General features: G+C 45.6%; 1 protein-coding gene across 1 annotated transcript in view; it reads right to left on the bottom strand.

Moving 5' to 3' along the window:
* Positions 1–1,093: 1,093 nt before the first annotated feature.
* The window catches only part of SCP2 (sterol carrier protein 2), a 41,032-nt gene continuing 27,808 nt past the window's right edge, over positions 1,094–14,317 (bottom strand). The window contains exons 12-16 of the mRNA XM_044301030.1: positions 10,121–10,277; positions 7,073–7,163; positions 3,367–3,496; positions 2,700–2,779; positions 1,094–1,679 (exon numbers count right to left, since the gene is read on the bottom strand). Of these exons, the coding sequence (XP_044156965.1) occupies positions 1,584–1,679; positions 2,700–2,779; positions 3,367–3,496; positions 7,073–7,163; positions 10,121–10,277 (554 nt within the window). The 3' untranslated portion in view covers positions 1,094–1,583. The remainder of the gene's footprint in view (positions 1,680–2,699; positions 2,780–3,366; positions 3,497–7,072; positions 7,164–10,120; positions 10,278–14,317) is intronic.

Here is a 14,317-nt window from a genome sequence, read left to right as displayed (position 1 = left end):
CCGGTATTTGTCTCAGCCATGAATGGCTGATATGGGAATATCCTTTGACTTTAAAGGAGTTGTCCAGTTTACATGTGATAGCCTATTAGGACAGGCCATCATTACCTGATCAACGGAGGTCCGATACCCCATCGATCAGCTTGTTTCAGCGTAGCGCCGTTACCAGAACCTCATAGCTCTGTCCATTCTGCAGTCACTTTGATGGGAGCAGCACTGCAGTAACCAGCCACTGCACAGTGGACAGAGCGGTGTGCTTCCGGCACCGGAGCTACTGCAGAACAGCTGATCGGCTTAGGTGCGGGTTCAGACCCCTGCCGGTGAGGATCGGTCACCACTTGTTTATAGTTCCTGCACCTGCAGGGTGACATTACTGTTTTTGATATGGCCGTTATGTGACATCAACTGTATACTATGGTCCTAAGTTGATCATTTCAGTGCTGTGGCATCGCTGCGGTCTTTACATGTTGGCTGTCACATTATATTTTCCCTTTTCTGTGACATCACTGTGTGCATTTTCAGTGGCAAGCAACGCCAGGGTATAGGTGTTTGAGGTTTGCCTGCGCTTGGCAGCTGAAGACATCTGTGTTGGTCCCATGTTCATATGTGCCCACATTGCTGAGAAAAATGATGTTTTAATATATGCAAATGAGCCTCTAGGAGCAACGGGGGCGTTGCCATTACACCTTATAGACTCTGCTCTTGCTGCAACTGCTGCGCTCCTTGCACTTAGACAGGGTCAGGCAGACACGATCAAATTTTTACTGCCTGTTGCAGAGTGCCGAGCCTCTAGGAGTAACAGTAACGCCCCAGTTGCTCTTAGAGGCTCATTTGCATATATTAGAACATCATTTTTCCCAGCAATGCGGATACATATGAACATGGGACCAACACAGACGCCTTCAGCTGCCAAGTGCACATGTAACAGGTCAGCCAGTGTCATAGGTGCAAAACTGCTGACAGATGCCCTTTAAAAGTAAGGGGGCGCCGTTACAGATTTTGGGGTCCAGAAATATAAGTAATATGTCCTTGGAAAGTGCTCTGAACATCCAGTATATACTGCATATGGTTCTTCACACAGAAAACAAAGCCTAAATATTGTGAAATTAGTGGCTTTTATTAAGTGTTATTCTGACTATTAACAGGTTAGAGAATTCTGCATCCGTGGCGTTCAGGTGCCGGGCAGGAGACCTGCCTCCTATCCCAAGATTACAGGGATTAAATCACTGCTGCGCTATAGAGCCGCCTCTGAAATCATTTTAATCCATTAGTGTTGAGAAGACAGACAGAAGACATCAGATTAAGTCACACCGTTAGAAGCCCCATCCCTACAAACGCCTTAATTTCTAAACAGACTGGCATCATAGACCAGGATTCCGGATTCGTACACCTATATACATGTACACGTGCGCAGATGCACTGCCACCTGCTTAGAAATAAAGGGGACATGATTCTTTATTCTTGGGTAGGGAAAGCAGCAGTTGTGATTGGTCCTCTAGATGCCAGCATTGATGACATCTGGGCATCAGAAGGGTTGGCATCTGCTGTACTGCCGGCATTTCTCATGTATCGCACGCACGATCTCTTCAGAGCTTGGCTTTCACAGGCTGCAGCTGGAGAGTCTGCAACTTCATGGCCAGACCCATATTTCCAGTGACTTTCAGTTTGCCCTGGAAGAAAGCCTGAGAGGCAAGAACCGGATTAGTAAAATAGTCAATGTAGATGGACGTGCACTGCAAGGTGTCAGAAACTCCATCCAAAGTATTGTGTGCGCACAAACACAGGCTTTACACACAGAATTCATGGAAAACCCAGAGATGAACCGACAGTGTGTATAGTTCTGCCTGCGGAATACAGACTGCTGCAACCTGTAGCCTGCATTCTGCTGACAGATTGAGGGAATTTAAAGGAAATGTGTCACCCAAAATTTAATCTGCCAGTTAGATAGTAATATTTATATTTATTTTTTTAAACTGTTTATTTTCTGATTACAGTATTATTTATTCTATTTTCTCAACATGATTATGGGGGCGGCCATCTTGCCTGCACTGTTCTTAACAGCATTTAGAAAGCCCCATGGGCCATAGACACAATGGTCAGGAGGGGACCTCATAGAGTTCTATGCGAGAGTTTTCCGTGATTGGAGAGCTCTGACAATCGCCTACTGTGAACAGTGGATTCTGTCTTATCTATACACAGGGGTGATATCATTGCAGGCAGGATTAGAATGACAGATAAGCAGGTGACTGCAGTAAAGTGATCTGTACAGACCATGAAGTGGCGCCTATTAGGCTTAGTGGCCAGTGCGAAAGCTACAGGATATCATGGGGGAGATTTTTCAAACTGGTGTAAAGTAGAACTGGCAGATTCCTCCTTTCATTACTCACAGCTCCTTTGGAAAATGAAAGGAGGAATCTGATTGGTTGTATGGGCAAAAAAAAGCCAGTTCTACTTTACACCTGTTTAATAAATCTCCCCCTATGTTTTTTGTTTAAATATAGAGATTGACATGGAAAATGTAAAAAACAAAACATTCTTTAAAAATATATGTAAAATGAAAATGTGATTTAAGCAATAGGTCATTCTGATGACACATTCCCTTTAGCTTATCCACCGCTTCTGCAATACAGGTCTATCAGTAAATTGTTCCCCTTTGCAGAAAGAACATTCGGGATTTTCTGACGGACAGGTTTCATACTTACGGTCTGTGGATTGATCTGACCGGTCATCAGAGCCAATAGGTCAGAGTCGGACATTGAGATCGTACAGTCCGCTTTCTTATCTGCAACACAAAGATGATGAAATTCAATTCTCTCTGCCAGTCTGGGACACGTCAGTGATTGGACGGCATATCGCTCGTATATTCAATCACTTTATGATACGCGAGATCCTGATAATGCAGCAGCCCCTTAGGCGGTGTTCACATCACCGTTCAGCCTTTCCGTTCTCCTGCTCCGTTATTTATGTCCCAAATCCGCCCTCTTTTCTCCTGCTTATATAAGCCGAACGGAGCCTACAGACCCCCATGGATTACAATGGGGTACTTTATGTTTCTGCTTGGAGGAAGATTTTGGAAGCGGAGACAAAAGTCCTGCATGCAGCCTTAACAGCAGCGACCTGGCCACCCGTGGTGCAAAGGAACTGCAGCACCCAAAGCATCTCTGGACCTTCTATATTACAGACCTATAGACACCCCGTGTATGGCCATATGGTGCTCCTGTGAGACACTGCACTCTTTGCTAGAAGCAATGCTTCTAGGGGATAATACCTCTGTAATAAGGCAAGGAGCATGCCACCATTTTTTGGGGGATTCAGAATAAAAAATAATCCCCCACCCCAAGCCCATACTGCTGCCATGTGGGATCTTACCGGAGTCGAAGGACACCGAGCCTTTGCCGTTCTTCACATCAACCACCCAAGTTGCCTCTTTTCCACCGGGTCCATCCTTCACTTTAAAGGCAAAGACTCCTCCAATCTTCTTAACGTACTGTTCCCCTTCCTGCAAATGGAATAGCAATAAGTAAATTAAGAAATAATGGGAATATATTTTTGGTTTTACACTGGCAGATCTACAGTACTTAAGGGGTTGTGTCACTTCAGCAAATGGCCATTTGTCATGTAGAGAAACTTACTAATGTATTGCAAGAAAATTTAGACTAAAACCTTCAGAATCACAGGTGCATATCCATGAAGCAAACATAATTACAAAAAACAAGATGGCTGCACACCGTTATATATACAAACAATAGAGCTAAGAAGTAGGGGTCATTCTAGTTAAAAGTGGTACAATACCGACTATAAATGAGTAATGGAAGGTCTTAGCGCACATATGTGTTGCTAATGTATTGTGATTGTCCATATTACTTCCTTTGCTGGCTTGATTGATTTTTTTCCATCACGTTATACACTGCTTATCCAGGGGTTACGACCAGGGGCAGATAGCCTTTTACTATGCAGTGGGCCGGTGCGCCCTGCCTCAATGTTCCTAAGTTTATCGCCTGCCCCGGCCCAGCACTGCTGCGCTGACACACACTTGTATGATAATATGGACCTGCAGCCTGCGCGATGTGACATCACAAGCTTCCGGCCCTGCTGCGCTCTCACCATGATAATGAGATGTGATGTCTGTAGTCACATAGCACAGGCTGCAGGGCCAGATTATCATACAACAAGTGTGTGTCAGCGCAGCAGGGTCACCATCAGGGGCCCTGCTGCAAATAGGGGCCACTCACAGCTGCCCCCACCGGCCCCTATAGAAGTTTAAAGACCGGAGAGAAGGCAGCTCCCCCTCCTCTCTGCAGTGAGAGTCCATGTGAGGAGGGGGCACAAGTTACTGTAGGGGGCAAGTAAAGTCAGTCCTGAAGGTGCTGCCTATCACCTGTGTTTAAGTGTAATTCTGTGCCCCCCCCCGACCTCAGAGCCCCTGCAACTCTAGTGTCCCCCCTGTTCTCCTACCCCATCACAGATCCCTGCCCACCAACCATCTCACCTTCTGACATGCCCCCCTGCCCTCTGGAGGTTATATCAGTACTGGAGCGTTATAAGAGGAGCGGCCGATATCAGTCACATATGATGACCCCAATACGCTGTGGGTCACGCCCCTCACTTCACACATTGCAGCAGAGTCACCGGCGGCCGTGTACTGATGTGAGTGCGCCAGGTCTCATCATCCTGCTGCCCGCCCTCCTCCTAACAGGCCGCCAATGCCACCTGCCTGCAGATCATTTGGCTGGATAGAAGTCATAACAGAATGAATTACTAGAATTACTATTGTGTGGGGGCACTAAAGGGGCATTACTGTTATGAAGGCAGAATAACTACTGTGAAGGGGGTACAAAATGGGGCATAGGTTTGTTATGGCATGCTAACCACACCTGTTATTATCCCCCTTGAGCTTTTTAAAAGTTGGGAGGTAATCTGTGTGAACCATCCTAATGGTTGGTTGACCCCGCCCACTTTGTTTGGTCCCACCCTCTACCGATTTGGGCCCCGCCTATAAAACACTTACACATTTTTCCAGGGCCATTTTGAGTTCCCAATCTGCCCCTGGTTGCAACCACCTTACAAAACAGCGGTGGTGGTTGTGCTTGCACACTATAGGAAAAAGCTACAGCCTCTTGTGGCTGGGACCGCGCATAGGCCGATGCGTTTTCCTATAGTCTGCAAGCACGACCACCATTGCTGGACTGCAGGGTGGTCATAACCATGGAAACAAGCGGTGTATAATGTGATGGGAAAATGGATCAGGCCAGCAAAGGAGGCAATATGGACAACCCCAATACATTAGTAAGTGCTTTGTATTAACTTTCTCTACATGATAAATGCCATTTGCTCAAGCACACCTCCAGAGCAGATATTGCATATTCAAGCCACAGATCCCTTGATAAAGGTCGACACCGACCGAAACGTTGGGGTTGTACTGCTTAACTTCTTAAAAAATACTGCTCACATAATTGCTCTGGATGGAACATTAAATTGATGTGAAAATTACTATGAATTAAAAATTGCTAATTGATAAAACGCATTTGGTGTGCCGTGGATTTCTCAAGTGAATCTACTGACGTCTGTCCTCTACGAGCACCCACAATCTAGGGTGTGCAGATCTCATATATTTCTTGGATTTGCTCAAGCAAGACAACTCCTTTAAAGTACACCCGTCAGCAGGAGCAACTTAAAGCAGACATACTGCCTGGCAGGGTTGCTCCTGCTGATGAAAAAAATACTAGTCTTGTAAAAATCTATTGCTGCATCCCCAAGACTTAGATGCACTAGGACGGGCCTAGTCCCTCTGCTTTGCAGTCTGTACACAGAATCGTCCATTTGCATAAAGAACATAAAAATGTATGCTTGGGATGCAACGGATTTTCACAAGACAGGTATCATTTTAAATTGGCAGGATCAACTCTGCTATTTTAATAGGGTTGCTCCTGCTGACAGGTGATCTTTAGCAGTACTTCATTATACCAGTTATATAGGACTACACTCCCCCCGCGGTCCATCCACACACACTTGTAGTACGCCTCCAACATTAATAAACTCTACGAAGGACAAGTGCCAGAGTTCATTTTTTCTGGGTCACTTCACTCCAATTTAGATTTTGCCCTCCTCTTATCAGAGAGCAACTTCACCGATTAGAAAAGTGACCTTTGGTCCAATTCCCTGGAATGTTTTACTGCAGCCTTGGTTGTGAAATCTGCACCCGAATGCCACTTACGATAATCTATGGCAGGGATGCCCAACCTGCGGCCCTCCAGCTGTTGTACAACTACAACTCCCAGCATGCCCTCCTGTAGGCTGATAGCTGTAGGCTGTCCGGGCATGCTGGGAGTTGTAGTTTTACAACAGCTGGAGGGCCGCAGTTTGGGCATTCCCGATCTATGGCATCTACCGCGCTTTCTCCACCCATCACCCAAACAATGGAGTCTGCTGGGGCTCTGACCCTTTAATGGCAAAAACAGCATGTAGTGCTATTCCTTCAATCTGATGGAACTGGGGGATAGAGCCCCAGAAGTGTGAACACCGCCTAAGGGTCCATTCACACGTCTGTAGTGTATTGCGGATCCGCAATACACCCGGCCGGCACCCCCATAGAACTGCCTATTCTTGTCCGCAATTGCGGACAATAGGACATGTTCTGTTCTTTTCCAGAGCTGCGGACCGAAAGATCATCTGATCCTGCCCCTTTGAGAATGAATGGGTCTGCACCAGTTCCGGATATTGCGGAATGGATGCGGACCCATTTCACGGACGTGTGAATGGACCCAAAAAAAAAATAAAAAGTATGCGCTCAATGCATTGTGTGTTAATGGAAGGGGGTCCCCCAGGTAGGACCCTCACTTATTAGTCAGTATATAGAGCACATGCATGCCTTTGCATTACACAGATGGCACAATCATGTCAGTGAGAACTGTGTAGTACCTTATTTCACCTATGGAGGCGCAGCAAGGGAACTGAATTCCCAAAGAAAATGACATATCTGGGGGGAGGGGGTAATCCCTTTTTCAGCAGCCAGGCATTAAAGTTTCTTTGGCAATACATAAGTAGATACAGGAAAGCAGAACATTAACTCACTGACCTCTTTCAATTTCTTCTCAATTTCCTTGAATACAAACTGGGCTTTAAATCCGTCTTCGGCGCTGGTCGGATTCAGCTGGATACGGGAAGATCTTTAGAAAGAGGCAAGTATATGGTACAGTAAAATCTGCATATAAAGTGCTACTAGTTTTAATTATTTTGTAGTAATAGGAAGTTTCCAAGCACCAGAGCAGCGCATTGTAAGCGCTTAGAGGCCAGGCATACACACAGGTGAAACTAAGGCCCTGTTCACACTGTGTGCAGTGTATATTGGAGGTAGACAAACCCTCCCCGACATCTCTCCGATGCAGACCTGACATACGGTATATAGGCACAAGGTGCTATACGTCACCTATGGGCTCCTATTATAAAAGGTATATTTCTGTACTTCAATGCAGAATATAAAAGAAAAATCTGTATGTGGATACAACCATCGATCTCACCATTTGGCCTCATGCACATGACTGCATCCATTTTGTGGATGGCAAAATACGGATGAGGTCCGTCTGCTGTCCGCATTTGATATGTGGATCCATTGTTTTCAATGGATCCGTAGTTTGCATTTTGCAAACATATGGATGCAGAAAGCACATGGGCGATACATGTGCTTTCCGCATCCGTATATCCGTTCCGCAAAGAGTCAGAACTTGTCCTATACTTGTCTGCGAAATGCGGACCCTTTGAAGTCTATGGGTCCACAAAAAAATGCAGACAACACGGACAGCATCTGTATTTTGCAGACCACACAAGGTGTATGGTCACGTGCAAGTTTGATTTTGGAAAGTCGTATTAGAGGAAAAAAAAATATATATGGGTACTTTCACACTAGCGTTAGAAGAATCTAGCAGGCAGTTCCGTTGCCGGAAAATCCGAAAATCCGTATGGCATCATCCGGAAAAACGAATCCGGTATTTAATTTTTTCAAAGCTAGAGAGAGCTGCGCATGCGCAGACAGGGAAACCGGATCCGGCAATTTCCGGAACACTTCGTACCGGATCTGGCATTAATACATCTCTATGGAAATGAATGCCGGCAAGTGTGGTACTGTTCCCGGATTTTGTCTGGGAAAAAATAAAACCCTGCAGCATGCTACGGTATTTTGTCTGGTCAAATACCGTACAAGGGATGGGACGGAACTGAAGACATCCTGATGCATACTGAACGGATGGATTGCTTTCCATTCAGAACGCATTGGGACAAAACTGATGTGTTTTTTTTAGAACACCACTAGTGCGAAAGTACCCTTAGGCTCCATTCACACGTCCGTATAAGGAGTCCGTATCCGTTCCGCAAATTGCGGAACGGGTGCGGACCCATTAAATCTCTACACCATGTGCTCTCCGCATTATTAAAAAAAATTAATAAATAAAAATAAATATAGAACTGGCATATTCACACCCCCTAGTCTTCTTCACACACAGCATATTATTAAAGTCAGTCAGGCTCCTTTGCCTGGAGCGAGGCCTGAACTTCAACCAATAGAGTTTTGGACGCCAAAGTTCAGGGTTACCCAATAGTTCCTGCGTGCAGTCAGCCCGCTCTTAAAGAGGCATCGCCATCTTCTAAAGTGATTGCTTATAGTCATGATAGCCCATCACTATGACGGGCCGGTGTCTGGCCTCTCGGACCCCCACCAACCCCAAGAATGAAGGGGTCACAGATTCCTCGGCACAGGGGCCCCCCTGGACACCCAGAAACTGCAGCCAGCCCCAATTCACTAGAATGGGATGAAGTACTAAGTCGTTGTTGCCCCAGATTTCAAACCTCTTCCAAAGTGATGGCTAGCGCCTGATTATTATTATTTTTTATTTTTTAAAAGGGCCAATAAGTCCTAAAACAGACATATGTCAGGGAAGAAGAGCTCCGATCATCTCCAGAAAGGGTGGCATGGGACAGGGTAAACCTTTCAATATACTTGTACTTTTGGGACACGAGAACCACGAGCAGAGACATTACTCAACCACAGTCCATTCCCTCTAAGGAAGTATTACAGGCAGTCTCAACGGCTGATCTATAATTGAATGGTAGTTTTATCGTATAACTAAATGGAAATAAGACAAACTGCAAATTTAGTGTAGCTTTAAGGGCGCCTGTGCATGCTGCGCAGAAAAACCGCACCGTAATACAGTACCAGGAAAGTGTACGAGATCAAATACCATGTGGACTTTGCCTTTTTCTTAGGTGTGGAAATTGAGCTGCCGTGCGGATTTTCAAATCTGCAGCGTGTCCATTGTTGCTGCGGTTGTTTTTTGTGTGTGCAGATTTCACGGTTTTTAGTGGAAGAGCCAGATCTGCAGAAAATCCGCACCGAAAACATGATAAATTGTGTAGATTTCATGCAGATTTTCTGCACACAAATCTGCCTCATGTGCAGCCACCCTACAACTGCGTGTGAACTAGATCCTCACTAATTTGCGTGCGTTTCTGCAGCATATCCGCACCACAACCCACAATTCGTAAAACAGAGGTTTTTGGTGCGGATTAAATGTGGTTTTGCCTCAGATCGCAACCTGAAATCCACAGCTAAAACCGCAAACATAAAAATAGACATGCTGCGGATTTGGAAATCTGCATGGCATGTCCATCTCCGGAAAGCGTACATGAGATTTGTGTTTGTATACACCGTGCTACTTTGTTTTTCCACACGGGAAACCACGTAGAAAAACCGCAACGTGCGCTGGTGGCTTGAATGCAACTAGGAAGCGCACGCAAGATCTCACGTACGAGATCTGCAGACATCTAGTCCAGCATACGAAGCTCTGCATTGTAAGGGTTACACAGGAGCCTCTCATGGGATTCCTGGTTAATGCAGCTTCCCAGAATGCAACACTCCCTTTGGGAACCATGCAAAAAAAGCATTGCTGTCATGGACGTCCCCTCCTTGTCGGATCAGTGACCTTACACACACAATGTATGGGGGCAGATCCTGCTCTGCAAGTCCCATTGCTGCAAGGAGCAGAACTGCTGAGGTTCTACGCGACTACAGCATGTGACAAGTGCACACAGTAGTTCCTGTGTTGCACAAGTACACAACCCACACATCCCTTACCTGGCTGCTGCGTCCGGAAAGCCCATCTTGTATAACGTAACCACCACGGCCCCCCCTAGTCCGATGTTGTGCTGCAGAGCGAGCTTGGCTCCCGGAACCTGTCTTTTCCCAGCCTGACCTCGGAGCTGCCAGCAGAGCTCTGCACACTGAGCCAGGCCTGTGGATACAGAAGAGAGAGAGAGAGAGATCAGCTGAGCTTCCGGCTCTGGGGCGCACTCTGTCTGCTGGAAGGCGGTACTGCAAGCCCGTCACTTAACCCCTCACTGCCCACAAGCAGACTCCACCAACATCTGAATGTTGGAGCGACCTGCAGAAAACAAGATACAATTAGGACTCCATTTACACCACAGCTCGCTCTGGAAATGTGTATGGGAGAAAAACGAATACCAAATTTTGCAATTGGAACACAAATAGTTATAATATCTGGCCGTCATTTTTTTTGGGTTGATGTTTAAAGGTTCAAAACCATATGGCATCCGTTTTTTTTTTTTTTTTTTTGCGGATCCATTGTAATAATGCCTATCCTTGTCTGCAAACTAGAAGAAAAACAAAACAAAACGCATGTTCTAATTTTTTAGCGCTGCTACGGAACGGACATACTGATGCAGACCCATTGAAATGAATAGGTCTGCATTCTATCCGCCAAAAAAAAAAAAAAAAAAAAAAAAAAACGGAACAGACACTGAAACAAACGTTCGTGTGCATGTAGCCTTATATCGCATCAAAAGACATACATTGAAAAAATACAAATTGTAAAATGGTCCATGAATAAGGTGCTGAGGAGATAAGCCCCCCTGGTATTGGCGCACATGTATATCTCACCTGTAGGTAAGATCTTGTGATGGGGAGAAAGTCTATCCCAGTGCTCCTATGTAAATCTAGTACCCACCGTTATCAATATACAAATGAGAAGCCAAAGGGTGTTCTATATAGGCAGATATTTAGTCAATTCCAACATAGACTGGGTTAGTCCCACAATCGTCCACTGTAGTTCCAGTAACTCCCAGAGGAAGCGCGGCGAAACGTACGTTGGGGTCGTTTTGTCCCCCCAGCTTTTGGTCTGTATGATTTCCCACGTTATGTCCATGTCTATTATTCATTGCTTGTATTTTGGAGTGTTTGGTGTTACTGGGTTTGTGACAAGCGCATAAACTAGCTCTGTTTGGCAGTATAATAAAAAAAATAAAAAAAACACACACTTAACTAAGTTGGTGGTCCTTCACTGTTTTGCGCCGATCTGGCCCTCACAGAAAGTGAATTAGGACTGTGGTATCCTCTGCTTGATAACGAATACCTGTGTGGAACGTGGTCTCAAGGAAAGAGTTACACGAGTGAAAAGTTGGGAGCAGCGCGGTCCTGCAATAAACCTGATCGACTGCGTGTGAACAGAACCCACTTTACATCAGGACTCATAGCGCAATTGGAAGGCAACGTATTAGAGAACTTTTTATATTGTTTAGGCCTCATGCACACAGCCGCCGTTTTGGCGGCTCGGATGCGAACCTATTCACTTCAATGGGCCTGCAAAAGATGTGGACAGCACTCTGTGCTGTCCGCATCCGTTGCCCCGTTCCTTGGCCCTGCAAAAAAAAAAAAAAAAAACAACATGTCCTATTCTAGTCTGCGCTTTGCGGACAATAGGCAGTTATATGTAAAGGCTGTCCGTGCCGTTCCGCAAATTGTGGAACGCGCGCAAACGACATCCGTGTTTTGCGGACCACAAAACACACCAGTCGTGTGCATGCGGCCTTATAGGAACACTGGGATAGACTCTCCCCATCACAAGATCTTACCTACAGATGAGATGTACATCTGGACCAACACCTGGGGGGCTTATCACTTGCTCAGCACCTTATGCATGGACCATTTTACAATTTGTATTATTTATTCAATGTAGGTCTTTTGATGCGATATAATAAAGATGTTTTTGTACTGCATGCGTGGAACTGACTATTTGGTTTTGTAGGTATGCATCCACACATGATATTGTGTTATATAGTGTTTTTTGGTTGGTTTAAGGTTATGGCTTAAAATGGCTTGGGATTTCCAAGGCTGCGTTCACATTGCGTGTGTGCTTTCGCGCCCCCCGCCTTATTTTTAACATGCAGCAAAAAGGCCCATCTCCCAAATAATGACTAAATACTAAAAAAAACAACAGCACACGTCATAGCAACCAATGACCCCGTCCGCTCCAGCGCTCAGCAGGAATCCAGGATGATATCTCAGTCTGTGTTCCACGGACATGTGCATGAGGCTTAAGGGTGCAAACAGAACATCCGTGTTGCATCCGTTTTTCTGCGGATCTATTGCAATTACAATGCCTATTCTGGCCTAGGACATGTTCTCTTTTTTTGCAGGACTGTGGACAGCACATGGTGTGCTGTCAGTTTTATTTATGGACCCACAGGAAAAAAAATAAAAAAATAAAATAAAAAATTATGGGACTGTGTGCGGACCAAAAATATGATTATGTGAATGGGGCCTAAGGCCGCTAGGCACAAAGGTTTGTCTTCTGGCTTTCTATGGCTTAGAATTCTGCCTCTTATTTAACACCATAAAATTCTGCCTCTTATTAATTTTTTTTTTTTTTTAGACATTTTCCTGTATAAGAGAAGAAGGAAAAAAAAAAAAACTATGCTTGTTAAATAATTTTTTTTTTTAAAACACACCCCCAGAGCATTTCAGAGCATCTGTCAGCAGATCTGTACCTATGACACTGACCTGTTAGGGTACGTTCACACTAGCGTTTTTCTTTTCCGGCATAGAGTTCCATCACAGGGGCTCTATACCGGAAAAGAACTGATCAGGTATATCCCCATGCATTCTGAATGGAGAGTAATCTGTTCAGGATGTTTTCAGTTCAGTCTTTTTGACTGATCAGGCAAAAGATAAAACGATTTTATCTCCGGCGAAAAAAAACTGAAGACATGCCTGAATGCCGGATCAGTCCTTCCGGCCTGCGCAGACCGGTAAAAATGTAAACAAAAAAAAATTTAAATACAAGACAGATCTGTCTGTCCGCATGACAAGCGGAGAGACGGATCCGTTCTTGCAATGCATTTGAGAGACGGATCCGCATCAGGATCAGTCTCAAATGCTTTCAGTCACATCAAAAATCGGCGGATCCGACGGGCAGTTCCGACGACTGAACTGCCCGCCGGATCACAATACCACAAGTGTGAAAGTAGCCTTACATGTGCACTTGGCAGCTGAAGACATCTGTGTCGGTCCCATGTTCATATGTGCCCGCATTGCTGAGAAAACTGATGTTTTAATATATGCAAATGAGCCTCTAGGAGCAACGGGGGCGTTGCCATTACACCTAGAGGCTCTGATCTCTCTGCAATTGCTGCGTCCTCTGCACTAACAGGACCAAGCAGTGTAAACGTCATCACATCTGGTCCTGTCAAAGTGGAGAGGATGCAGCAGTTGCAGGGAGAGCAGAGCCTCTAGGTGTAATGGTAACGCCCCCGTTGCTCCTAGAGGCTCATTTGCATATATTATAACACTTTTCTCAGCAATGGGGGCACATATGAACATGGGACCAACACAGATGCCTTCAGCTGCCAGGCGCACATGCAACAGGTCAGCCAGTGTCATAGGTACAAAAACGACAAGGGAGTCCTATCCTCCGGACAGCTTATCAATATATGATCGGTTGGGGTGGCATGACCACCGATCTGCTGTTTGAAGAGGCCACGGAGCTCCGGTGAGCGCTGTGGCCTCTCCCTAGGCCAGTGACATGTTCATTATACACGTGGCCTATGGCTCCAGTACAAAGCACAGCGACTATACAATGTATGGCACTTGATTTACTATGGCCAGTCCGCAGGGCTCACCGGAGCGCTGCAGCTTCTTCAAACAGTTGATCAGTGGTGGTGCCAAGTGTCGGACCTCCACGGATCAGATACTGAAGAGCTGAGGACAGGCCATCAATAATAAACACCTGGAATACCCCTTTAAAATGCCACGGGCAAGTTGTCATAGTAGAACTGCACATGCATTGCGGCCTTATGCTAAAGTGTCTTGCGGTACAACCGGTTCTCCATTTAGTCAATGACGACAGATTAGAGGAGATATTGAAATAATCTTTATCTCGCCCAAGGTTAAAGGTCGCAGCCGTTTCTGGACCCAATTCACCGAGTCAGCAGGTTGTTGTATCCCTGACCTTACTGAGGACATGATCAGCAATGTTCA

The sequence above is a fragment of the Bufo gargarizans genome, chromosome 7, assembly GCF_014858855.1.
Source record: "Bufo gargarizans isolate SCDJY-AF-19 chromosome 7, ASM1485885v1, whole genome shotgun sequence".
Classification (NCBI taxonomy): Eukaryota; Metazoa; Chordata; class Amphibia; order Anura; family Bufonidae; genus Bufo; species Bufo gargarizans.
The sequence above is the reverse complement of the archived record's forward strand: the minus strand, read 5'-3'. Positions and strand labels throughout refer to the sequence as shown.